Below are 27,994 nucleotides of genomic sequence, written 5' to 3' on the forward strand. Positions count from 1 at the left end.
ACAATTTTAACCTACAAACTTACTTCAACAATAAAAGAAGCGTTTTTATTACATGACAAAGAGTACAAAATTATTGTTCCTAATTTTAAATTTTACTTTTTATTACGTTGTTTTTTTTTTTCCCATTATGAACGCAAAATAGCGTTCAGCATTATCGACCTCCCACAGGACCTCTGGCCTGGATTAAAAATTTTTGGCGGTATGTTTGCGTGCACGGCAGGTACCGACTCATTGGTTCATATATCGGTTGCTTATTTTGTGCTAAAACCAGTTTATTGAGTTTCGATACATCGCATTATTTAACTTGGGGTGTAAGCCAGAAAGCTAGGTTTCAGTCGTGAGCCATGTGGAACATGTCTGCATTGAAATGGTAGCCGGATCCTGCTGCAACTGGGGACGGCGATGCCGATGAGTCGTTTAACATCACTGCTTCAAATGCTATGTAATATATTCGTCTTGTTAACTGAAAGGCGGAGGCAAGTTAACGAACTAGATGCTGCATTACATATGGGCATCAGGACCCTCCTTCGTGTAGTATAGTGTCGCCCCCTGTCAGATCTCTGTGTCATCGCACATGTATGTTTTGTAATTGCTTAGCTAGATGGCGCACCCCCCTTCTGTCATGTGACAAGCTTGGACCAATCGGGAGGTGCCATCTAGCAGGTGAAGCCTTTATAAGCAATAAACAGCCGCAGGTCGGCGGAGTCTTCGTTCCGGTTTTCATCGGGAGCAGTTAGCTCCGTGTCTCCTGCACTGCGCCGGCGCTAGCCGCGCGTTCGCCCGTCGGGGCCCCCCGCTTGCCTGCCGCTGCCGACACAACATCTTTTGGCGACGAGGGTGGGAGTCCCGCAGCGGTTCCGACCGAAGCCCCGGGAAACCAACGAGCTTCGTAAGTGAAGCGACCCTTCCCGTGTCCGCACGGCAGGCAAACGCCGCCGACGCACTTGGCGTCGCGAGGCTTCCGAGCCTAGGCCTTCTCGCCCCCCTTGTTCTTCCTTGCCCCATTCCTGCGGCGAGCTCCGGCTTGCCTCCTGCACGCTACCCGGCATGGCTTTTACTGCGAACCTTCCCGTTTTTCTTGAAGTGCCCGGCCCACCGTTAATCCCTTGGTATCGCTGGAAAAAAATTTTTCAGGCCCACCTCGAAGCGGCCGGCGGTGGCGACTGGACGGACGCGCGACGAGCGTCCGCGCTCGTCAGCGCTCTCGGGCGCGAGGGACAACGGAAGTACTTCGCAGACGAGGAGCAGGAAGCAGCAAGGCAGTTAACCGGCGCAGCGTCACCGTCAAGTGAAGCAGCAAGGCAGTCGACCGGCGCAGCGTCAACGTCAAGTGATGCGGTCCCGCCAGCGTCAGAGTTTCCGAGACTCTTGGAGCGGCTTGACCGGCTGTTCGCCGCGTCAACAAATGTCCTGGCGGAACGGCACGAATTCACCAGTCGGAAGCAGTTCGACGGAGAAGGATTCCTGGAATTCGTGACCGCATTGAAGGAGAAGGCGGTACAATGCAACTTCGGCACAACCTATGGCGAGCGCGTCCGAGACCAAATCATACATGGGGTAGCGAACGTCAGCGTTCGCGAAAAGTTGTTGGCTCACGGCGAAACCCTGACCTTGGACAAGGCAGAGGAAATTGGACGCTCGTTAGAAGCCCTACATCGAGCGAACCGCGCGTTCGGCTCGGAGGAAATACAAAGAATTGAGGCAGCTCAACTTGGCGCTCCATCGACGAGCCAAGATGGCCGACGTAGTCCGGGAGGCCATGACGATGGCCGACTTCTTCTGGGAAGCCGCCAAGATGGCCGACGTAGTGCAGGAGGCCATGAAGATGGCAGACTTCTTCCGAGGAGCCGCCAAGATGGCCGCCGTCTTCCAAGAAGCCGCCCAGATGATCGACATTTTCCGCGAGGCTCCTCCGGGACCCGCAATGAAGCACAGGATGCGAAGGACCCTAATTTCGAGCATAGTTCATGCGACCGGTGTGGCAGTACGAAGCATGTTGCAACGTACAGGAATTGCCCCGCAAGGAACCGGCGGTGCAACGCCTGCCACACGTTGGGTCATTTTGCATCAGTATGCCGAAAAACCCGTACTGTCCAGCACGTCTCTTCCGCAGAGACGCGGTCTTCGTCAACTTCCGCAGGACAGCCGTCCGCGTCTGTCTTGACGGTGAGCACCTTGGAAGCTAAAAGGGATTTACAAGTCCCGGTCGTAGTTAACGACGTCGCCATGCGGCTGCTCGTGGACACAGGCGCGTCTGTCTCATTGATGACGGCCGAGGATTTTGAAAAGCACTTTGGTCGACAGCACAGACTGTCAAAAGCAGCAGTGGACTTGAGGAATTTCTCCAAGCAACGCATCGACATTCAAGGCCTTTTCCAAGCCACTGTCCAGTTTCTTCAAAGGTCGTGCTCAGTCACGTTCCATGTAACGTCCACAGGAACATCACTGCTGGGTCTTGACGCCATCCAGCGCTTGGGGATACAAATCGACGGTACTTCGCTGACATGCTGCCTGGCTACGCTTCCTCCAGTACAGAGCCCCACAGGTGTGCCTCCGGGTTTTGATCACCTCTTCAGTGGCGAGTTGGGACTCGTCAAAAACTTCGTGCACCGAATACATCGGCGGCAAGGTATGAAACCTGTATCTTCCAAATTGCGCAGGCTACCCCTGGCTCTCCGTGACCAGGTGACAAATGAACTGCGGCGTCTCGAGGACTGCGACGTCATCGAGCGCGTCGAGGCTTCTGAATGGGTGTCTCCACTCGTCGTGGTGCGCAAAAAGGATGGAGCCATCCGGCTCTGTGTTGACCTCCGGGAACCGAATAAGGCAATTGTCATTGATGGGTATCCTTTGCCGCACGTGGAAGAATTATTGCAAATGTTTCATGGTGCCACATATTTTTCTAAGCTGGATCTAGCATCTGCTTACCACCAGCTGTTACTGGAAGAAGGTAGTAGAGATCTCACCACATTCATAACTCATGAAGGCTTATTCAGGTTCAAGCGTGTCTGTTTTGGTTTGGCATCCGCGCCAGCAGTGTTTCAGAAAATGATGTCACAAATCTTGCAGAATTGTAAGAATGTTGTCTGTTACCTTGATGACATTTTGGTATGGGGTCAGACGAAACCTGAGCATGATGCTAATTTAAGAGAAGTCTTGCTTTGCATTTCAAACAGTGGTATGAAACTGAATGAAAAATGTGTCTTCTCTGTGAGAGAACTGACTTTTCTGGGCCATAAAATTTCAGCTGAAGGCATTTCGCCTACAGAGAGCAAGGTAAAGGCAATCCTGAATGCACCTGTTCCTACAGATATTAAGTCATTGCAATCCTTCTTAGGATTAGCTGGTTACTATGCCAAGTTCATTGATCATTATGCAGAACTTGTAGAACCGCTTCGCCTCATGCTCAGGCAAGGGCAAAATTTTGCTTGGTCTGATGACGCACAACGTAGCTTCAATCAGTTGAAAGCTCATCTTACATGTTCCCCTGTCATTAAGATTTTCAACCCTGAATTGCCTGTGGTAGTCACGACTGATGCATCTGATGTTGGTGTTGGTGCTGTGTTACAGCAACCGTATGGTTCCAAGCTAGAAACTGTAGCTTTTGCATCTAGAACTTTGTCTGTAGCTGAACGAAAGTATTCTGTAGGAGAGCGTGAAGCGCTAGCATGTCTGTTCGCATGTGAAAAATGGCATGTTTACCTCTGGGGTAGACGGTTCACTCTTCGAACTGACCATCAAGCAGTAGTTGCATTACTGTCCGCTGGCGACTCAGGTCGTCGACCTCTTCGCATTTCAAGATGGTCAGCCAGGCTCCTGTATTACAACTTTCAGATTGAATATTGCAAAGGATCAGAAAATCTAGTAGCTGATGCCTTGTCTAGACTTCCAGTAAAAGATTCCCAGAATGTAGTTCAGGAGGAAGAAATAGTATCCTTAGTCACATCAGTCGTTGACAAGGAAACGGTGCAACTTGCAACGAGTACAGATGAGACGCTTCAGAAGGTCAGTAAATGCCTAGCAGAAGGTTGGCCTTCTAAGAAAGCCATAGACAATGCTTTAATAGCTTACTTTCATGTAAATGAAGAATTGTCCTTTGTAGACGGATTACTCATGCGTGGTGATCGTGTGGTAATACCCAGTGTCCTAATACCTACATTTCTACAGCTGGCACATGAAAATCATCAGGGCATAGTACGTACTAAGCAGCTTCTTCGTGAACGCTATTGGTGGCCCCAGATGGATAGCACTGTTGAACAGTATGTAAAGCATTGTCATGTATGTAAGCTGGCAGACAAGTCTGCAAAGCCTCATGTAGCTCCACTGCAGCCAGTCGAATGGCCGAACGGGCCTTGGCAGAAATTGGGAATGGACATTATTGGCCCATTAAACATGTCCTACCCTAGGTATCTAGTCACCCTTGTTGATTACTACTCAAAGTGGCCAGAAGTACTTGGTACTAATTCCATCTCCACAGATGATGTCATTAAGCTTCTTGATTGGGCTTTCAGCCGTGAAGGATTGCCAGACTCTATAGTTACAGACAATGGTCCACAGTTTGTCTCAAAACAATTCAAAGATTACCTAAAGGAAAAAGGAATCGCTCATTTTTTCTCCTCCAACTATTATCCTCAGGGAAATGGTCAAATAGAAAGGTTCAACAGAGTCATTAAGGAACACCTGCAGGTAGCAAGGCTTGAAGGTCGAGATGCTTCGAAAAGCATTTCAGAATTCTTGGGTTCTTATAGGATTACGCCACATGCTACAACGGGTCTCTCCCCAGCTTTCCTACTTCATGGTCGTCAACCCCGTTCAAAGGTAGATATTAGCAACTTCAGGTTGCCTAAGCACACAGCGGTTCAGAACAGTAAAGTTCGCGAGAGAGTCTCGCAGAAACAGCAGCAAACTAAACAGTATGTAGACAAACTGAGAGGTGCTCAGGCAACTCGTATCAAGGTGGGAGACACCGTCAAAGTAAAACTTGCCAAGAAAAGATTTTTTAAGTACAGTACGCCTCGTACAGTTAAAGCCCAGGTAGGACCATCCTCTTTTGTACTCAGTGATGGGAAGACGTGGAATGCCTCTAAGTTAACCACAGTAGTAGATAATTCAAAACATAGTACATTGTCCACAACGGATAAAGATTTTTTGTACTCGTATTCAAACCTGGATAGTCATTCCGATGACTCGTCTGGCATGACATCGTCCTTTCATAGGCATCACTTAAGTAGTGCATCTGACTGTATTGCTTCAGAGGCTACACAGTCAGCAATCATTTCTGATTCCGTGGGGGAATCGGTAGCATCCCAGGACTTGTTGGGACTTCGAGAGGAGCTTCCTGGGCAACCCTCTCCAGCTTTGCGCGACAACCACATTCAATTGTCCAACCAGGGGGAGGGAAATAGTAGTGGGACGACTGGGTCTTTAAAGTCGACCGAAACGAGTCGCAACCCCCAAAGTTCTTCTGAGGTACGCATGCGTCCTCATCGTGTCAAAAAACGGCCTCCGTGGCTTGACGATTATGTTTCTTGAATGTAGAGCGTTTTGCAGTCTTCGAAATGCCACGGCTAGGGGCCTCGCTGTGACATTTGGGAGGCACTTCACATTTTTTCGTTCACACAGGTAAAATGTGTTCCTTGTTGCGGTGCATTGAGTTTTGTGCCGTGTTCCGTGTTGGACTTTGTTTGAGTGACTGCCCATATTTTGGTGCCCAAGACTGGTGCGCGTGTGTGTGGACTTGGGCGGGGATGGATTGAATTTGTGGACTTAAGTGCGTGCTTTGTGTGCAACTGGTGCGCGTGTGTGAACATGGGGGGGGAATGAACTGAAATTGTTTTGGACTTAAGTGCGCGTCTTGTGTGCGCGTTTCAATGTATGCTCGCTTTGTTTCCAGGGGGGGATGATGTAGTATAGTGTCGCCCCCTGTCAGATCTCTGTGTCATCGCACATGTATGTTTTGTAATTGCTTAGCTAGATGGCGCACCCCCCTTCTGTCATGTGACAAGCTTGGACCAATCGGGAGGTGCCATCTAGCAGGTGAAGCCTTTATAAGCAATAAACAGCCGCAGGTCGGCGGAGTCTTCGTTCCGGTTTTCATCGGGAGCAGTTAGCTCCGTGTCTCCTGCACTGCGCCGGCGCTAGCCGCGCGTTCGCCCGTCGGGGCCCCCCGCTTGCCTGCCGCTGCCGACACAACACTTCGCTGTTTCCGAAATAAACTTTCAGTTGCGAGGCCATCATTATACACACATTCACGAAAGAAAAAGCGATGTCGGAACGCGTGTCACATTGTTCATCTCGTTGTAGCTGTAGCCATGGGTAGCCTTATCAATATATTTTTTTCGAGTCTGCCGGCAACTTCTTTCGTCCGCAGCACTGAATAACTCTTCGATAAATTGAAGCTGACGTACTGAATTGAATGTATTAAACAGCTGCATGCATGATAATTCAACTATATTTCGTACCTGTTGGTTCCAAATGTTCTTGATGTTCAGTTTGATTTGCCTGAGGAGATAAATTTTTGCAGTAGTGAAGAGGTGCATCACGTTCATGTAGAAAGAGAATGCATCATTTCAAATAGCTTCATGTCTTTCATGCATTTGCTTGTGGAACCAGCAATGTAATCTCTTCCAGTGTATAAATGAGGGCACAAATTGTGGCAAGCATGTGATGCCCCGTCGGGCATAATCTTTGTTGGCCCACCAGGCTCGGTTGCCTGTCATGCTAGGTAGGCAACATTGGGCACCATACCCAATAAACACCGACGTGCATAGCTGCTCGGCGGTCAGTCATCGATCATCACCACCACAATGCGGAGCGTCTAACGGAGGGTGCCTAGAGCCCTCCCTTGTTCATGAACCTGGGCAGATTGTGACACTGGCAACGAAGATGGCGACCAGTACCCGCGGATCGTCCCACGCCGCCGCGAACGGCGAAACACCGCCTCTCGTTGCTGCCACAATGCCGCTGTACGGAAGGCTCGAGCCGTTCGAGGGAGATGGGTCCGCCTGGCCAATTTATGAGGAACAAGTCCACGTGTTCTTCCGGGCAAATGACACACCCGATGCCAAACAGCGGGACATTTCCTTGGCCAGCTGGGACCAGGGTCTTCAGTCTCCTGCTCGACCTTCTCAAGCCAGCCACAACGCATGTTAAGATGCTGGGTGAGCTGCTCGCCATACTGCGCTCGCATTTCAACCAAGCACTGTCCACACTAATGGAGCGTTTCCTCTTCAACAACCGGAGCCGCCGGGAAGGAGAGACCTTCGGGCAGTTCGTTGAGGCGCTACGAGGGTTAGCGAGTGCCTGCGTTTTCGGGCACCAGCTGGACTCGCTGCTCTGGGACAGTTTCATCTGCGGCATTAACAACACCGCCATGCAGACGCGACTCCTGGAGCTTCCCGACCCCTCGCTGGACAACGCCATGAAGGCAGTGCGGGCAATCGAAGCTGCCGCCAAGGATGCCGGCAAGATTGCCCGTGTGACTGACTCACCCTCGGTGGAAGCGGCGGTCAACAAGTTGGCGATGAAGGGCAGTACCTAGGGTCACTGTGGTGGTGCCCACTCCCCCTCACAGTGCCAGTTCTCTCAAGCACAATGCTTCACGTGCGGAAAAGGTGGGCACCTGGCACGGGTATGCCGAAGGGGGAGGACGAACAACGGACAGCAGCAGCAGCCTGCTTCAAGCCCAGGAACCACCCTAGCCTGCGGCCAGGGTAGCTGTCGCAAGGGCATCGGGCAGCAGGCTTAAGTTCTTCCGCGGCCAGTCTCCATGTCGTGGCCGAGGACCTGCCGATTTTCGACATAAGGCACACAGGCCTTGTACCGTTATCTGTGCCAACGTACATGCTGACCGTTGAAATCTGCGGACACCACATTTCCATGGAGCTGGACACAGGGGCCAGCGTGTTGGTCATGGCCGGGAAACTGTTGAAGCGTACTTCCCCCGGCGTGTATGTCGAGGCTTCAGGCGTCATGCTGTGCAGTTACTCCGGGCAGCTCTTCCAGGTCCAGGGTCAGGCCAAGGTCAGTGTTCGCTTTGGCGACAGGGAGGCAACCCTTCCCCTCTACTTAACCAAGGCGTCGTCACCGACGCTGCTAAGCCGAAACTGGTTTCATGCACTGGGCGTTCATCTGCCAAAGTACCAAGAGCCAGCCTGCATGTGGTGAAAGACGTTCCCAGCGTCCAGACCAAGTTCAAGTCCCTGTTCCAGCCGGGGGTGGGCACATTCGCTGGCATGATGGCTGGTATCTATGTACCTGAGGGAGCCCAGCCATGCTTTTTCAAGCCTTGCCCACTGCTGTTCACCCTGAAGGACGGGGTCACCCAGGAGCTGCAACGGTTACAGTGAGAGGGCATCCTGGTGCCTGTCAAGACGTCTGAATGGGCCGCTCCCATCGTACCAGTCCTCAAGACAGCAGTGTCAGGATCTGTGGGGATATCAAGGTTACCATCGGCCCCGTCGCTACCGTCGAGAAGTACCCGCTGCCCCGGATTGAAGATCTATGGTCAGCATTGTCCAGTGGACAGAAGTTCACCAAGCTCGACCTCAGAGATACTTACCAGCAGCTGGTGCTCCAGATGACAAAGATGGCCAGGAACGCCCTCTGTCATTTGGTTCTTGTCGGCTTCATGCTGCAGAGCAATCCTACAGCCAGCTGGACAAGGAAGGCTTGGCCCTCATGTTCGGTGTCGAACGCTTCCACCAGTATATGTGGTGCCGGAAGTTCGAGGTGGTCATGGACCACAAGCCGCGGGCGGGGCTGCTGGGGCCTGACTAGGCAGTTTCTGTGCAGGCATCACCTCGAGTGGTACGCCGGGCCTTGAGGCCGGCAGCTTACAGTTACCTGCTGTTTTGCCGTCCGGGAAAGGACCTGGGACCTGTGATTGCCTTGAGTCGCCTGCCCCTGCCTGAGGTGCCTGATGCGGTTCCAGAACCTGCTGAAGTGTTCATGTTGGAGCACGCGTACCCGGAGGTGCTCTCCAGATCTGCGGTATCGCAAGTGACCAGCCGGGACCCAGTGCTGTCTCAGGTCGTCAAGGCGGTGTCCCGTGGGGAGGAATTGGTTCAGCACGCCTATAGCCACAAAGCCGCCGAGCTGGGCTTGCAGCAGGGCTGCCTACTGTGGGGTTCTATGGTGGTGATCCCACTAAGTCTCCGGTCCAGGGTCCTGCAGTTGCCGAACTGCACGCGGGTCATCCTTGCGTAGAAAAGACCAAGATGGTGGCCCAGTCTCATGTTTGGTGGCCTGGCCTGTACAAGGACATAGCTCACATGGTGCAGAGCTGCCAAATCTGCCAGAAGCATTCGCGGGCCTCGCATCATGTGGAAATCACTCCCTAGCCGTTCCCACAGAGACCCTGGTCCCGCCTACATGTGGATTTTGGGGGTCCTTTCAAGAGCCATTACCTTCTGGTGCTGGTGGACGCCTTTTTGAAGTGGGTGGAGGCTCTACCTGCCACATCAGCAGGCAACGACCATTGCGGCACTACGACAGGTCTTCGCCGCGCAGGGGTTGCCGGACGTCATAGTGTCCGACAACAGTCCTGCTTTCACCAGCAGAGAGCACATGGTCTGGCTGACGAAGAACGGAATTCGCTGGATGATGGTTCCGCCGTACCACCCTGCTTCAAATGGTGCACCCGAGCGGGTGGCGCAAACCATCAAGGGCAAGCCCAAGAAGAGCCCGTCTGGAGATTTCCGGACGCAGATTGCCCGGATACTGTTCCAGTACCGGACCACACCCCACGATGTCACTGGCCGTGCCCTCTGTGAGCTCTTGCTGGGTTGGATGGTCAAGACACCCTTGGACATCTTGCATCCGGACCTCTGATCCACAGTGCTCCTGAAGCAGCTGAAGCAGAAGCTGGCTGCTGACCAAGGGTGTCATCCCGGGCCTATGCCGGAGTCGTCAGAACAGAGTACCTGGCTTGGGTGACGAAGAACGGAATCCGCCGGATGATTGTTCCGCTGTACCACCCTTCTTACAGTGGTGCAGCTGAGCGGGTGGTGTAAACCATCAAGGGCAAGCTCAAGAAGAGCCAGACTGGGGATTTCCAGAAGCAGATTGCCCGGATACTGTTCCAGTACCGGACCACGCCCCACGATGTCACTGGCTGTGCCCTCTGTGAGCTCCTGCTGGGTTGGTTGGTCAAGACACCCTTGGACGTCTTGCATCCGGACCTCCGATCCACAGTGCTCTTGAAGCAGCTGAAGCAGAAGCTGGCTTCCGACCAAGGGTGCCATCCCAGGCCTTTGCTGGAGTCGGGCGCTCCAGTTTTTGCCTGAAACTTCCGTCCTGGCTCACCCTGGTCCACCAGACAGGGGCTGTCTCCTGCGAGCGCCTCATCACTCCTCGTCCGCATGCCAGACGGGGCCACGTGGCACAGATACGCCGACCATGTTAGGCCTCGCCTCAGGACCTGGCCAGCACCCTCGACTGCCACTTCCAATTTCCAGCCCACAGGAGGACTAACGGCAGCACCAGTCGCTTCCAGCGGAGCATCGCCCACCTTGGAGGTGGCAAGCGTTGCCAGCGGTGCAGCGCCCGTTGGGCTGGTGTTGAGCACGTCACCACTCACAAGGCCGACCATTACGGACCCTCCGGATGGAGCGAGGCTGTCTTAGACAGCTCCGTCCATTACAACACCCGCCTGTCAACACTGGCGCCCAGACGGAGTACTCGACGGCGGAGGCCACCGGACCGCTACTCGCCTGTGTAGCAGGCACAGCAATTTACAATAGGTAGTGAGGCACTGGAAGTGGTAAGGGAATACATCTACTTAGGACAGGTAGTGACTGCGGATCCGGATCATGAGACTGAAATAATCAGAATAAGAATGGGCTGGGGTGCGTTTGGCAGACATTCTCAGATCAAGAACAGCAGCTTGCCATTATCCCTCAAGAGAAAAGTTTATAACTGCTGTGTCTTACCAGTACTCACCTACGGGGCAGAAACCTGGAGGCTTACGAAAAGGGTTCTACTTAAATTGAGGACGACGCAACGAGCTATGGAAAAAAGAATGATGGGTGCAATGTTAAGGGATAAGAAAAGAGCAGATTGGGTGAGGGAACAAACGCGAGTAAATGACATTTTAGTTTAAATCAAGAAAAAGAAATGGGCAAGGGCAGGACATGTTGTGAGGAGGGAAGATAACCGATGGTCATTAAGGGTTACGGACTGGATTCCAAGGGAAGGGAAGCGTAGCAGGGGGCGGCAGAAAGTTAGGTGGGCGGATGAGATTAAGAAGTTTGCAGGAACGACACGGCCACAATTAGTACATGACCGGGGTTGTTGGTGAAGTATGGGAGAGGCCTTTGCCCTGCAGTGGGCGTAACCAGGCTGCTGATGATGATGATGGTGGCGTTCTGTAGCAAGCGCTGCCTGCTTGCGAGTCTTGTCACATGCAACCTCAAGGCAGAGAAACAAAATTGAACACGGCTTCTCTAGGAGAAAGGCACCAGGAGACGATAAAATCTGCTGACCTGTCCAACTCGTTCTTGTCCTTGTGCTTTTTGTTGAGGTTGCGCATCTCCTCTTTGGTCTGTGCTTCTAGTCGCTTCATCAGCTCACTCACCTCCCTGCAGAACACAATTGATGTCTCAGTTCACACAGCATAAATGCTCTCATTGAGGTCATGAGACACATCTGCATGCACAAACTGGGCATTGAAAGTTCAGAAAACAAAAACGGAGGAAGATTCACGGTAATGGGTTGTCCACAGTCATTTGTTGCATTTGGCCATTCTACGTCAGCGGGACAGGCAGTGCAATTTTTTTTCTTTTGATTGATTGATTTGTGGGGTTTGATATCCCAATGCCATTCTGGCGCTATGAAAGAGTGGGACCGCAGCGGAGGGCTCCGGATTAATTTTTATCACCTGGGGTTCCTTTAATGTGCACCTAAATGTAAGAAGAGAAGTGTTTGACCCCATCGAAATGTGGCCGTTCTAGCCAGGAATTGAATCCTTAACCTTGTGTTCAGCAGCAGTGCCATAGCCTGTGAGCTATAGTGCCAGGTTTGTTCTTTTATGCGGTAGCATTAGGAGTGTCAAAGTGGAAAAAAGTAAGTGTGAGAGGTGCGGGAAGCCAGTCATGTGTAAGAGGTAGAGAAGGGATGGGAGAGCTTAGAAGAGCGTGTATGTGTGTATGTGTATACACAGTTAAGCCTCGTGCATATACAGTTAACACCAAACCTGTGTGCATATCTACAGTTAAACCTCAATATTGTTACGTACGAAGATGCAGACGAAAAGCTATGTAAAAGTATATTTACAAGAAAATACGCTGCGCTTGGCCAAGAGGCAACAGCCCGCGCTAGCTTCTAATCGTCATCATCGTCTTCACACTGCTCGCCTTTTCGTGATCGCACATATTGTTCCATAGCACTAACCCCGGCTGCAAAAGCGCCGTTCCGGAGCGACTAAAGATCGGACTTGGAAGCAGTGTAGTAAGCCTTGAGCCTACTGACATGCACGACATCACTAGATGCCAGAAGAGGGGACGAAGTTGAACCCAAAGGAGCAATTTCGTTAAGTCACAGGTGTCACCTGGCGCAGCACGCCGTAGGGCCCTGTGTATCGCGAAAGGAGCTTCTCTGAAAGTCCGATGCGACGGGAGGGTGACCACAGGAGCACGAGCGCACCAGGCGAAAACTGTACGTCACAATGACGGGCGTTGTACTGACACTGCTGAGTGGTTTGTGAGGCCATCAGTCGAGCACGGGCAAGCTGGCGTGCATGGTCGGCGAGGGCGATGGCGTCGCGTGCATACTCGCTGGTTGAGATCGCAGCAGGAGGAAGTGCCGTGTCTAGGGGCAAGGTAGGTTCGCGACCGTAGAGTAGATAAAATGGAGAAAAGCCGGCGGTGTCGTGCCGGGAAGAATTGTACGCAAATGTTACGTAAGGAAGGGCAATGTCCCAGTTGTGGTGGTCTTTGGAAACATACTTGGCGCCATGAAGCAAGATAATGTCACGTAAGAGAAAGCCCACGACGTCAGTGGCGCAACTGGTAGGGAGAGCCCGAGTGATAGCGTATCGGGTGGCGTAATCAGTCGCGACGGCTACCCATTTGTTCCCAGAGGATGACGTGGGAAAGGGACTGAGCAGGTCTAATCCAACACGAAAGAACGGTTCCACAGGGATGGTGATCGGCTGGAGATGACCGGCAGGTAGCACCTGAGGTGTTTTCCGACGCTGGCAGGGATCACAGGCAGCAACATAGCGTCGAACGGAGCGAGCGAGACCAGGCCAATAGAAGCGGCGGCGGACGCGGTCGTACGTGCGGGTTACCCCAAGATGTCCTGCAGTGGGTGCGTCATGCATCTCAAAGAGCACAGTCTGTCGTAGCTGTTTTGGCACGACAAGAAGATCAGAGCCGTCAGGGAGGAAGTTCCTTCGAGACAGAATGCCGCCCTGGAGGACATATCGGCGAACGGATGCGTCGGTAGGTGTAGAGCGCAGACGCTCGATAAGTGCTCGCAGCGATAGGTCTCGGTACTGCTCATCGGCGATGTTAGCGAAGGCAGACACAGAGAAAATGCCGTTGGCGCTACTACTGTCGGCGTCGTCAGGCTCGTCGACCGGGTAGCGAGACAGGCAGTCAGCGTCCTTGTCTAGTCGGCCAGATTTATAGGTGACAGTATACGAATATTCTTAGGCGTAAGGCCCAGCGACCAAGTCTTCCTGTAGGATCTTTCAGTGAGCATAACCAGCAAAGCGCGTGATGGTCTGTGACAACGGAAAAGGGTCGGCCATATAATTATGGGCGGAATTTCGCAACCGCCCAAACTAGGGCCAGACACTCACACTCAGTGATGGAATAGTTGCGCTCTGCGGGTAAGAGGAGCCCGCTGGCGTAAGCGATAACACGGTCGTGGCCACGCTGACGGTGTGCCAGTACTGCGCCAATTCCGTGACCGCTGGCATCAGTATGGACTTTGGTAGGCGCAGAAGGATGGAAATGGGCCACAACGGGAGGCGTGAGAATGTCGATTAGATGTGAGAACGCAGAGGCCTCGTTATCGCCCCACTGGAAAGGGGCGTCTTTTTTCAAAAGCTCGGTTAGTGGTCGTGCTATGGCGGCGAAATTTCTCACGACACGGCGGAAGTACGAACAAAGGCCGATGAAGCTGCGCACATCTTTGACACACTTCAGAACAGGGAAGTGCGCAACAGCATGGATCTTGCCTGGGGCCAGTTGCACTCCGCTCGCATCAATGAGATGTCCAAGGACGGTAATCTGGCGACGGCCGAATTAACACTTCGATGCGTTGAGTTGCAGACCGGCTCGACGAAAAACGTCCAGGACTGCTGAGAGGCGCTCGAGGTGCGTAGCGAACGTTGGGGAGAATACGATAACGTCGTCCAAGTAGCACAGGCACGTGGACCATTTCAAACCGTGAAGAAGGGAGTCCATCATGCATTCAAAAGTGGCAGGGGCATTACATAGACCGAACGGCATCACTTTGAATAGATAAAAACCGTCTGGTGTTACAAAAGCAGTCTTCTCGTGGTCGAGATCGTCCACGGCAATCTGCCAGTAGCCGAAGCGAAGGTCAATAGAGGAGAAATAGCGAGCACCGTGGAGGCAGTCAAGGGCGTCATCAATCCGAGGTAGGGGATACACGTCCTTTTTGGTAACCCTGTTAAGGTGCCGATAGTCCACGCAAAAGCACCATGAGCAATCCTTCTTTTTCACTAGTACAACAGGTGACGCCCATGGACTATATGATGGTTCAATAATGTTCTTGGCAAGCATTTTGCGAACTTCTGCGTGAATAACTTGATGCTCAGCTGGTGACACTAGATACGGGTGGCGATGAATAGGAGGCGCATCGCCGGTATTAATGCGATGTTTGACAGCTGTAGTTTGGGCCAAAGGATGATCGTTAAAGTCAAAAATATCGTGGTAGGAAAACAGAACGCGGTAGAGTTCACGAGCATGCTCGGACGGCAAGTCGGGCGCAATCATTTTCTGTAAGTCAGCGATGGTACAATTTGCCGACTGTGTTGGTAGAGGAGTATCGGATAAAGTGTTGTCTACTGCAATGGATGCTACTGAGTGATCCTTGAATGAGCAAAGCTGGGCCAGAGACATCCCGCGTGGCAGCATTTGTGTCGTCAAGCCAAAGTTGACCACTGGCAGGCAGACGCAATTCGCCGTAATAGATAAAACTGTATGAGGTACTGTGATCCCGTGTGTAAGGAGGACGTCTTGCATAGGAGCCGCTATGTAGTGACCGTCGGGGACTGGTGGGCACGACACTAGGTCAACGTAGGTCAGTGCCGAAGGTGGCAAGCAAACGAAGTCGACGGAACTGAGGCGACTGGGGTGTGGTTCAGCAGGATCCAGAACAGGCAGGTCAAGGCGGAGAGTACTGGCGGAACAATCGATGAGAACAGAATGTGTGGAGAGGAAGTCTAAGCCGAGGATGATGTCGTGGGGACAGTGGGCGATGACTGTGAATAGCACGATTGTTGAGTGATCGGCGAAGGAGACGCGGGCGGTACACATACCAATTACGGGGGCTGTTCCGCCATCGGCGACACGGACAACAGGCGTCGTGGCGGGCGTGATAATTTTCTTGAGCCGGTTACGAAGGTCAGCGCTCATTACGGACAAATGCGCCCCAGTGTCTATGAGTGCAGACAGAAACACCGTCGACTTGCACGTCAAGAAGGTTCAGATGAGTGGGCAACATCAGTAGATGATTTGGCCGCGTAGGGAGCAATGCAGCGTCACCTCGAGGCGCTGCATCGTCTAGTTTTCCGGCTGGGAGCGGCGTCCGAAGGGAATCGGCAAATAGGAACGACGGCGCTGGGGAGAGCGAGATTGTCGTCGTTGGGGCGAAGGCGAACGAGAATAGGAGCGGTTCGGTGCAGGAGAATCAGCGGCGGCGTTATCGGAGCGTGCGGCATAGGGACGAGAAGGGCCACCTGGGGGGTGAGAGTAGGCAGTATAAGTAGACCGGGTCGGGGAACTCCAGCGACTGCGACAGTGCCGAGAAATGTGCCCGATTCGATGGCAGTGGAAACAAATGGGCTTGTTGTCAGCAGTACGCCATTCAGATGGGTTGCGGAAACGTGGTGGGTAAGAAGATGCGGGACAGGGCAGAATCGAAGAAGCCGGGCGGGTATCAGGATGATGGGCCGAGCAGATGGTGTGAAGACCCATGTTTTCGAACTCTTGGCGGACAACTGCCTGGATCAGTGAGACCGTGACTGCAGATGTGTTGGTGGGACTGGAGTCGAAGGCAGCCGGATAGGCAGCCTCGATCTCACGCCGGACGATCCTGGTAACATCGGCAGTGTTGTTGGGACGAGGAGTGTCAGCACAGGAAGATGTCGCAGGGGTGTTGGGCAGACGGGCAAACTACTGGTCAATACGTCAGCTTTTAGCGAGTTCCAGGCAGCGGCACTCTTTCTTATATAACAGCATCAAGCGTCGCTACGTTGTTGCAAACGAGCAAGTTGAAGGCGTCATTGGCAATGCTTTTGAGGATGTGGGCAACCTTGCCTGACTCAGTCATGTGGGTGTCAACTTTGCGGCACAGAGCCAAGACGTCCCGAATGTACGTGACATAGGGATCTGTTGACGTCTGCACACGGCCGGAAAGCGCCTTCTGCGCAGCAAGTTGGTGACCGTAGGGGTTGCCGAACAAGTCTCGAAGCTGTGTCTTAAGTGAATCCCAACTGGTGAGCTCATCTTCGTGTGTGCGATACCAAACTCTAGGTGTGCCACCAAGGTAAAAGACTACGTTGGCGAGCATAATAGTAGGGTCCCACCGGTTATTGCGGCTGACGTGTTCATACAGGCTGATCCAGTCATCGACGTCTTCCTCATCTTTGCCCGAGAATATGCCAGGATCACGGGGAGCGGGGAGAGTGATGTAGGTCGTCGAAGTGGCAGCAGGTGTCGGAGCCGGCGGAGTCGGGTTGTCGTCGCCAGGAGCCATGAAGGAAGGCTCGACGTACCGTCCCCTGTGAAGCTCCATGACGAGGTACAGGGAACATTCACCTCCACCAGATATGTTACGTAGGAAGACGCAGACGAAAAGCTATGTACAAATATATTTACAAGAAAATACGCTGTGCTTGGCCAAGAGGCAACAGCCCGCGCTAGCTTCTAATCGTCGTCGTCGTCTTCACACTGCTCGCCTTTTCGTGATCGCACATATTGTGCCGTAGCAATATAAAAACTTCAATATAATGAAATTCTCGATATAATGAACTATTTACTTACCTTTTTATAACTTCTTGTTTATAGGACAGCATGTATTTAGAACCTCAATGTGACCAAGAGCCGAAGTGGAGCAGCATCAAGTTCGTATGAAGTCCAAGTCTGATAAAATCCTATCGCGCCCTGCACGCTGTATGCTTTGGGTGAGAGTAAAACATGCGAGGGTGAGCCGAGAAGGATAGTGGTCTGATAGGTGCCATCTTATCGTGTGCATGATCGAGAGAAACGGGGGGTGAACTCAAGGTAATGCAATCACGTGTGCGCGAAGAAGGCTGGGTGGAGGGAAGGTGCCGTGGCTGTGCATGGCTGTCAGCGCAGCTGAGTGCACACGCAGACCACCTGTCCGGTCTTTGAGGCGATCTCACATTTCGGAGAAGCGAGAGGCAGACAAACAGTTTGCTCCCTGCTACCGGCACTTTCCATGACAATGCGAATGCACGGCTGGCTTCGCATTGTACTGCAGATATGAAGATATCGTCGACATGGCCTGAAACCGTACCTTCCGTCGCCGATTCTCAAATTTATTAAAATCAATATTTTCTCATTCGAATTTGTTTTTCTAATTGCCTGATAATTTGGAGATGTATGCAGCCCCTTCCATCTAGGGAAAAATTTGTTGACAGCTGTTCTTAATTGCAGAAAAGGTCGAATTTCAATATAACACAATTTCGACATACCAAAGCAAATTGTCGATTTTACAGATTTCACTAAACCGAGGTTTAACTGTATGGTGCAACTGACGATGGTCTGCTCCGGACCACCATCAGTTGAGCTTTACTTCTCGAAAAGGCACGACGTGTGTCAAGTGAGCTCCTGAAAAACACTTGCAATGCTACATGCAGTTTAACTAATGGATTTGGGAACTCAGAGGTGGGATGTAATAAGCGCACATTTCTCTCGCACCCAATGCTACATCGCCGAGTATTTTCTTCTTTTTGTTGCCCCCAAATTTGTTACTTGTGTTACATTCATGTTCACAATCTATTGCAAACATTAAATTTTACAAAGTGATCATCCATGGACTTGCTGTACCTTGTTGGTTTGAAAGACACCCTTCGCTTCATGATGCCCAACACTATGCTGAATTTTAAAGGGACTCTAAAGGCTGTTTCACATGGCACGATTTTCAGTCAGCGACACAGTGAATTCTGTCGCTCAGCGACCGCCGCGACGTCGTGGGCTCTCCGCGACTGGATTCCAACAAGTTGGTCGCGCCGTCACTCATTCGCAGCAATCGGCGCGATGTGGGAGGGGCAATGTGCGTTTCACCGCGCGTTGGTAGCTCTGTGGAGCAATGTCGCGCGTCAGTTCTAGCTATGTTTAGGGCGTACCCACCAGCGTTTGTGGCTCAGGAGCTTCATACATTTTTTTCTTTCGCTTACACAATTCGTTTGAGAGGAGAAGCTGCACGCTATCCAGATCGGGAGAAGGACGCCGCTTCGACATAAGGCACGTACCCACTTGATTGCCGCCGTCGTCAACCTCTTCATCCCTACAAATCGCGCCAGCTGCTTATATACATGCACACTCAACGGTAGTTTGTTCTTCGCAAAAGCAAATAATCATCCAGGGAAAAAAGTTGCGGCTTCCATAGTAACAACGAAACTAGAGTGTACTAAACGGAACCACCCCACCGACGCCGCGCAAGCTGCACCCTCATACTTGCGGTGTTGTGCAGTGCCTCACTCACCGTATCTGCAAGCTGTCGCAAAGTCTCAACCCTTTTAAACGTTACAAATGGTGTACCTATTCTATTATCGAATAAAAATAGGAAAATTCGAATATTTGACTGGTTTCCATGTTGTTTTTATTTAACAATGCAGGCATGGATACTTTGTGAGCAAGAGGCAACCCTGCGCATCGCTGCGACGGATATCGTGCTGCCGCAAACGCATGTGAAAGCTGTGAGCGAAAATCGCTCTGCGACATGCGCGGCAGAACGATTTTTTTCACCCCAATCGCGCCATGTGAAACAACCTTAAAGCGATACAACAAATCAGTTTAGACTAATAGAGCATTGTTTGAGAACTCTGCAGGCAGTCCTTTCAAAATATTAGTTTGATTATTAGATGAGAAAATGAAGGTCGAAGTATCAGTATTTGAATTTCCCATCGAAACCCCGACGCCGGTATGTCAGTGTGACGTTGGAGATTCCAAAGTATGTTTTCGCATTTGGGCCGTGTTGGCTGAGTAAAGGTTCCCAAAACTTGCCATGTTTAATATTTGGTTCCTTTAGAACAGAATGTAGTCAATCTGTACTGCTACATACTTAAGTAGGCCCTAGAAGGTGCCATCAAAATCCATGACATCACAGCGACCAGGTGCGGAAATTTCAAGGAGGCGTCGCCACCCGCCTTTAGTTCTGCTTTTTCTGGCTTGGTAAGAGTGGTGTTTTTGAAGTTGTAGGAAGGTACTTTACTGATGCAGAAGAAATCATTTTTCTCTTTAGTGTCCCTTTAAGTTTATGATGCGCTGGCTACTGGCTGACATGCATGTTCCCTTTGTGTGTCATCCCTTCCGTCCCAAGTTCTGCCTTCTTTCAACCTGGATGCTAACAGCCCCGAGCCTACAGCCAACTGCACAAGTGCACCAGAATATTTCCAAACAGTGCAGATACCAAATTACATCTGGCAATGACTGCCTTCACTGACAACACTGCTCACATGGTTGAAGTGGAGCCTTCTTAATCATGGACTGTGCACAGGTCGCTTGGGGCACAACACCGTTCAGTTCACAATGCTCAATGCTGACTTTTCAGGTTAGTTATTTAAACCTTTTGAAAGAATTTCGAAATAGAAACCCTGTCTTTGTTACAGTGTCATGCCCCTAGGAACTCAAGTGGCGTCGTGCTGGTGGTATATCTTGTGACACTTCTGCCTCTCACCTGCTTTCCTAAACGATGCTGCTACTGTAGGGGGATGTCGAGCTAAACCTAAGTCCTCTTGTTTCTGCACAGCTATCACCTATCAGGGGCCATTAAGCAATTTAAAGGGAGCCATAACACAATCCGTACGAAACTGAATGAACTAAAGGAAACTCAGATTGCACAAGCAAAATTGTTATCTACATTAAGCTGTTGCATGAAAACACTGGAGTGTGTACAAAAGAAGCCACACGTTCACAAAGAACCGGAAGAATTGTGCTAAACTCAGCATCGAATTGCCATTCTGAAAGCTGCAAATGTCAGTACAAACAATCAACTCTGCAGAAAAAAACTATTTTTTCTCTGTCTCAATGATACTGCTCACGAAACACGGGCTGATTTGGAACAAAAACTGTCACTTAATGCTCCCAAAATTTAAGTCTACAACTGGAAATGGGCTGAATCAAATGCACACCCAGTATTGCCAGGTTTTCCCCAGAGGATAATTGGCCAGTTATTGTCAAATTTAACCATTTACAGAGCAAAGAAGAAATTATTTGTCGTGGTCAAAAACTTAAACATACAAACCATTCTATTTGTGTCAACATTGAACCAGACACCTACTTGGAACATTCAAAGCTGCTGCACTTTGTCAGGCCCCAGAAATGCGCACTTAAACTTACTTTTGATAAACTTTATGTATGCAAGAAATGCTATTTTTATGACGTCACTTCTGATCACGTGAAGGAGTGTGTGGTACCTTTTTGGATCACACCAAGAACAGGTAGCTCGCTCGATAGTGTAGCTATGCGGCCTACAATGATACAGTTCACTCAACTGCGTTCTGGCTCCATAAAGGTCATGCGCTCACTCATGTGTGCACCTAAACTGCATTCTTCTGCTTTGTGCAGGTGCTTGTTCTTGGCCTGTGCGAATGGATTGCATTTCTGCAACAAAGGCAAGCCAGCGAAATCAGTCTGACCCTGCCACATGTCGTCACGGCATAGCTGTTTCATTGGTGCCATATCATCTGCTTTTGACATCCCGCCGACCTTCATCATGGAAACTTCAACTCAAGCACCACCTGCATATTGTGCAACGTCAACGCATAGACTTATAAAGGAACGCATGCAACTGTACACTTTCAGTGGCCACGCTGGACCATTGACATGCATATGGCTTAACAGGCCAGTCTTCCGATTCGTGCAGGTTAGTTATTACTCCACTTCAATTAAGAGTCATTGCCGCTGTCTTGTGGTCTTGCCGTGCCCCCAGTGATGTGCTATTGTTGCATACGACACGTACTGCACACTTATACTTCTACTGTGTGTAGACATTGAATTAAATCCTGGTCCTGATGTGGAAACACTGTTCCAAGAATTACTATCAGGGCAAAATAAGCTTGCTGATGATGTAACAGTGCTTAGAACGTAGCAAGAAAAATTTCGAAAGGCAATTTGCCAACTGGGGTGCTAGTTTTTCTGCATTAGAAAAACGCTACACGTGTAGATCACCCTGAACATGCCTTTAGGACCCTTGAAGCCAAAATAGTTGATCTGGAAGATAGGGCGTTCAAATCTGGTCGTCTTCGGCGTTCGCGAAGATGCAGCTGAAACTGAAGCCGTGCTTAAGGATAAGGTCGGTAATGATATACTTTCTCAGAAGCTCAATGTATCCTGCCACTCAATTGCAAGGATTCATAGCCTAGATAAACTAGGTAAATAGATGCCAGTCATCCTTTTCCTGTAGAATTACAATAAAAAACAACAATTTTAAAGAATGTCCACAAGTTAAAGGGCACAAACATTTCCAGCCAAAATGATTATTCATGCGAAACTTTCAAGAAGTGAAAGCTGCTGTGGGATAGTGCAAAAGGGGAAAAAACAAAGGAAAGAAAGTCTTTAGAATAAAAAACAGAAAGATGAACCACCAGCCCCTTTGAACACACTGCTACCAAAAGAAAGTCAAGTTGATAAACCATAAATTGCGCATAAACAAAGATTTTTTTGGATGGGACGAAGCCATGAACACCAGAATTCAAATTTATGACGACTGCAAAGCTTTGAACAATGACTGACTCCCTCTCACTAATGCCAAACAGCGTCCTAACTGAGAATCCTCAATATCGATGCACACAGTGTTCTATACGAATGTGGTCAAGTTGAGGAGATTATTTTTGGACACAAGCCATGCATCATCGTAATAACTGAAACGTAGCTGCATGATGGAATTGATGCTAAGGACATCTTCCCCCAAATTACCGGGCCTTCCGTCGTGACAGATCTACGAGAGGCGGCGGTTTAGCGGTTTTAGTAAATGAAACTACTGCAGCAATTCTCTTCTGTCAAGCTGGTAGCATCTCTTTAAAACTTTCCTTGTGAAACACTTCTTTGTTACTATTTGCTGTATATCGGCCACCTGATTTGGCTCATTCATCATTTTCTACATGGTCTACATGAACACATGGTGACTTTTAGGCATAAAAAATTTTTCTCATCCGTAATTTTAATCTCCCAGTAATTGACTGGGTGCATGGCTCCATCAGCTTCGAAATGAATTCACATGTTAGTTCCTTGTGTGACATTATCTTGAAGCACAACCTACAGCAAGTCGTGACACAACCGACACGAATTTGTGCTGAATTGGCCACAGCATTTGATCTTGTTTTTGTAAGTCAATCCCTTGACTTTTTCTTGCTCCCTTGAACCATGCCAAACTAATCAATGCAACATTGTTACATTTAAAGATTTCTCACTCACCAGGGATGAAAGCGTACTTGACTATTTGGACTTGCATCTTAGTAGCTTCATTCAAAGGGCATGACAGTGTTAAGCTTTGGAATGAGCTTAAAAATATATGTACCTACTGCATCAATAACTTTGTCCCTAACAAAACTAAGAAAACATCCAAAGCTACTCCCTGGATGACATGCAAAACCTTGCACATCAAAAGGAAAGACAAGTGCTACCTTTCAAGCAAAATTCAACCTAGCAGTCAGCAATGCCAAACTACGCCGCTTTCAGCATGCATTGCCCAACTTTATTGGGACTGCTCCTAACAAGTTTCGGGGCTTTCTTAGCAGTTAATTGGATTGTACGTCATGGAAATCCTATCACACAGAAACAAGATATTGTGGAATGGTTCAACAGGTACTTTAACAGTATCTTTTTGAGCTCGCCAGATCTTCCTTCTGATCGCATCACACACAATGATTAATACGATATAGTTTGATTGCCTGGCATTTTTTCTACGTTTTTAAATATTAAAATGAAATCGACTCTTGGGTCAGAAACATATCCTATGCTTTTTTTTTCATAGATACACTGAAATGTTATCCCATTTCTTAGTTATAATATTGTCACGTGGTGGTGACATTCAAGAACACAGTAGCAATACTGTGAAAGACAAAACTAACTTTTATTGGGCGAACCTGTGGCCACAAAAAAAGGCTACACTTATAGCACAACGATAGCGGTGAACACGGTCGGCGATCGTCGAAAATCTGATCAGTGAGTGAAGCGCGTCGGCTTTTATATATCAGTCGTCGAATGTTCCAGAGTTATCGGTGGGACCTGCGTGCCTTCCACAAAGTTCTACATTATTCGCGTCGCGCACACATGCAATCAGATTACACAAGGTTCAGTTACAGACAACAGATGGAAGCATCAATAATATTCCAGAAACTTCCGATAGACGCAGGCGCGTCCTGCATTGTGCGATAACATTTGTTAGGCGGTGAAACGTGTCACCCGATAAAGACAAACACGTACACGTGTAAATACCCCCTTCTTAAAAAGCATCAACCTGATGCCGCAAATGAAAGTAATAAAGAAAAGCACCCGTAGCAAAGAGAACAAGAAAATAAGGAAGTTTGTCAGCGTCCGTAAAATGGTCTAAGACGCACAACGTGGACCACTTCAGGTCGTGTGGGGCGCCGCTGTGAATGCGAAATGCCGTCTGGCACGACCTCATAATCTAGTGCGCCAATACGTCGAATGACGTTGCAGGGTTCGAAATAGCATCGCAATAGTTTCTCACTCAGTCCTCATCGGCATATTGGGGTCCAAACCCAAACACGGTCGCCGGGCTGGTACTCGACGAAGCGTCGTCGAAGTCCATCGCTACGACGATCCACTTATTCCATCCCGATCTGCTGGAATGGTCAGCGAGGAGGTTCGATCGGCTGTAGTAATCCTGCTGGCCTTGTCGGTGGTGTCTTGTGTTGCTGACAGTCTCGGCATGTCTTGACGTAACGGGCGACGTCGGCGGTCAGACGCAGCCAGTAATACCTTTCCTGTATCCTCGACAGCATCCGGGAGAATCCAAGGTGCCCAGCGGTTCAATCGTCATGTAGGGCGTGCGGTACTTTTGGACGCAGCGCTGACGGTACAACAAGAAGGTAGCTGGCCCAGACTGGTAAGAAGTTCTTCATGAGCAGGTTGTTTTGTAGCGTGAACGAAGACAACCCGCGCTTAAATGCCCTAGGGACAACGTCGGTGTTCCCTTCCAAATACTCGACGAGGCCTTTTAGCTCCGGGTCTGATCGTTGCTGTTTAGTGAAGTCTTCCACGCTTATTATTCCAAGGAAGGCGTTGTCGTCGTCGTCTTGCGGAAGGGGATCGATGGGGGCGCGTGATAAGCAGTCGGCGTCAGAGTGTTTTCTTCCGGACTTGTAGATTACCGTGACGTCCTATTCTTGCACTCTGAGGCTCCACCGCGCCAGCCGTCCTGACAGGTCCTTTAAGTTAGCTAGCCAACACAACGCGAGATGGTCGCTGATGACTGAATGGCCTGCCAAGAGGTAAGGGCGGAATTTTGCTGTAGCCCAAATGATGGCGAGGCATTCCTTTTCAGTCGTAGAATAATTGCCTTTCACTTTTGACAGTGACTGGCTAGCATAAGATATCACCCGTTTAAGTCCGTCTTTTCTCTGGACTAGGACGGCACCGAGGCTTAGGCTACTGGCATCAGTGTGGATTTCGGTATCGGCGACCTCGTCGAAAAGTTCTACATTATTCGCGTCGCGCACACATGCAATCAGATTACACAAGGTTCGGTTACAGATAGCGGATGGAAGCATCGATAACATTCCAGAAACTTCTGATAGATGCAGGCGCATCCTGCGCTGTGTGATAACATTCATTAGGCAGTGAAACATGTCACCCGATAAAGACAAACAAGTACACGTGTCAATATTTCGTGCATCTTTGTCTTCAGCTGAGCTTCCTGAGGTGGGCTTACTGCCCGTGTTTTCCTAGAACAAAAAAAGGGCGATTCCATACTAATAGAAATCAATTGTTCCATATCATTTACTTCCTCTTGTTGTGAACTTTTAGAGCATATAACAGCTAATAAAATTAACATGTTTCTGGGAGACATTTTGTCACCCCTGTAGCCCGGTTTCTGAAAGGGATTTTCTCCTGTAACACAATTAACTACTGTTATTCATGATTTAGCTAGCATATTGGACAAATCTGGACAAACTGATGTCATACATTTGGATTTCAAAAAAGGCATTTGACCTCATTACACACTGAAAGCTCGTAAGAATACGAACCGCTCAATTTACACATGTATATTATAAATTGCATTACTGCTTACCTTACTAACTGGTGGAAATTCATTGTTATATATAGTTACTCTTCTAGTGAACTTCCCGTAACTTCCAGTGTTCCTCAGGGTAATGTTTTAGGGTCGTTGTTATTTATCATATATATTAATGACATCATTGACACTGTTACTCTGCATGTACATGAAAAATTGTTTGCTGATGGCTGTTCACTCATTACTGAAATTACCTGCCCTCAAGATCAAAGCACATCAAATTCAGCCTTCACAACATTCAGTCTTGGTGCGCTCGTTGAAATATGGAACTTAACATAAGCAACACAGTCTTCATAAAAATTATGAAAAAATTAAATAAGCTATCATTTGCCTATAGCCTTGCATCTCAGCTACTTACCGAGGTTAGCGAATACAAATATCTAGGCATCACATTAACCAATAACCTCAGCTGGAACTCTCACCCTTCTTAGTTATGAGACTCTGCTTGCCAGAAACTTTACCTGCTCAGACACAAATTAAAACATGCTCCCATTGAAACTCGCCTAATTGCTTATACATCCCTCATCCATCCTAAGTAGGAATATGCAGCTGTGATATGGGATCTTACTACTAAATCTAACACTGATAACCTAGAAATGATTCCGCATAATCAGTAAGGTTTATCTTTTGAAAATATCACTTAAGTGACTCCCAAAGCAAACTAATGATTGAACATAATATTCAGATCTAGCAATTAAGAAGGGTAATTCACAGACATAAATTTCTTTTTTTTACTTAATAAAGGCAAATTGTCTCTTTCTCCCCAGCCTTAGACATATCCACTGCTGGCCAATAGGAATAACGCATGGTCACTCTGCATCTCTATCACCTTACAATGCCTGAACTAATGTTTTCTTTCTTCCTTCGAACAATGACAGAGCCAATTCATTATGGTATTAACAGCATGTTCTAAATAAATAAATAAAATTGACCAGCATTGACTCAACTGAACATATATGTAATTAAATTGGCTGAGTTCATGTTTAATTAGCCTGTTGTTGAGCCTGCTGCTTAATGAACCGGTTATTGTTATTGTTGCTTTTGTTTTTCTAGTTTATTAATGATTTCTACTTTTGCACTACTGAAGCTGCGCTGCATAACATGATTTCAGTGTATTATTTGTATAATGTAACATTTTACTTTTCTTCTGACGTGCTTGTCACAATATTTTTGTGTTGTACCTCTATTCTACATGTACTGCTTTATTTTGTATATATATTAACCCTGCTGCTTGGGCCTCCCAAGGCCTGTAGTATTTTATAAATAAATAAATAAATAAATAAACATCATACTAATCAATATACAAAGCATACTCAAAAGTGAGACCGCCTTCACAGCTTCGTCACAGATGTCAACGCCAACATCATTCTGCTAACCAAAACGTGGCTTCATAGTGATATCATGGGCTGCAAAGTATTTGTACCATACCGAGATTTTACAGTGTATGAATCAACAGAACAGGCGGTGGCATACTCATCAAGATCAAAAATAGCCTGTCATCACGTGCATGTCGCGACGTGTACCTGGATCTACTTTGGGTCTGCGTACACAGTTGCCCATTGAAGGTAATTATTGGCACCTGTTACAGGCCACCAGATTGCACACCCTCTTTATGTAGTAACCTGTGTGACGTTATAACGTACATAATACCCCAGTTTTCCTGTTCCCCATTCCGCCTGCCTTTCTCATGGGCGACATCAACTAACCCCATATTAATTGGCCATTACTTTCAATATCTACTGGAGCCCCTTCTAAGAAATTGAGACAGTTTATTGACCTCTCACTCGATTTTAACCTGCATCGAATAATAAATTGCCTTGCCAGCAGTAATAACATACTACAGTAGAATCTCGTTACAACGAACTTCGCGAGACCGCCGAATTTAATTTGTTAACTTAAATTATGGTAGTACTGAAAAACCAATATTCTCATGTCAGTAATGTAAACACAACGAAAATTACATACCTTTGCAGCAGATGAGCAGGTTCATACGTAAATAATAAACGAGAATGCTGGGCACAGTTTAACTACCATTTATTGCTTGAAAAAGCCTGTAATCTTCTTCTGGCAAGTAGACAGCAAGCACTGCAGGATGAACGCCTCCACATTCTCGACCTTCCTCTGAACGTCATTGGGGACATCTTTAGAGCGCCCGAGGAATGATCGCGTCTTTTCTAGAAAAACACCGCAGTGTCGACGAGGAGCTTCTCGGTAAGCTAATTCCACAGTTCTGGGTTGACCTCCTCTGTGTCCTCGCAGTTTTGGTCCTCGCAGTTTGTCCTCGCGTGGA

At 48.9% G+C, this 27,994-nt stretch overlaps 2 protein-coding genes across 6 annotated transcripts in view; one reads left to right on the top strand and one right to left on the bottom strand.

Moving 5' to 3' along the window:
• Positions 1–27,994, bottom strand: part of Plc21C (Phospholipase C at 21C) — a 546,034-nt gene that overhangs the window by 46,090 nt on the left and 471,950 nt on the right. For 4 of the 5 annotated variants that reach the window (XM_055073217.2, XM_055073222.2, XM_055073219.2 and 1 more), the window contains exon 22: positions 11,484–11,579. The exons of the other annotated variant lie outside the window; for it this stretch is intronic. In XM_055073217.2, coding sequence (XP_054929192.1) covers positions 11,484–11,579 — 96 coding nt within the window. The remainder of the gene's footprint in view (positions 1–11,483; positions 11,580–27,994) is intronic. 5 annotated transcript variants of the gene reach the window in all.
• LOC129386020 (uncharacterized) lies at positions 853–6,096 on the top strand. The gene is made up of 2 exons (XM_055073227.2): positions 853–2,545; positions 2,661–6,096. Exons 1-2 carry the CDS (start codon positions 1,048–1,050, stop codon positions 2,687–2,689), a joined length of 1,527 nt encoding a protein of 508 aa, XP_054929202.1. The 5' UTR covers positions 853–1,047; the 3' UTR covers positions 2,690–6,096.

Source organism: Dermacentor andersoni, chromosome 7 (genome assembly GCF_023375885.2).
Source record: "Dermacentor andersoni chromosome 7, qqDerAnde1_hic_scaffold, whole genome shotgun sequence".
NCBI classification, from domain to species: domain Eukaryota; kingdom Metazoa; phylum Arthropoda; class Arachnida; order Ixodida; family Ixodidae; genus Dermacentor; species Dermacentor andersoni.

Bases quoted from the DNA above. Each gene is read 5' to 3' on its own strand.
- LOC129386020 (XM_055073227.2), top strand. From the start codon at position 1,048: ATGGCTTTTACTGCGAACCTTCCCGTTTTTCTTGAAGTGCCCGGCCCA. The intron at 2,546-2,660 runs GTGTGCCTCCGG...CAAATTGCGCAG, and splicing joins TCCAGTACAGAGCCCCACAG to GCTACCCCTGGCTCTCCGTG.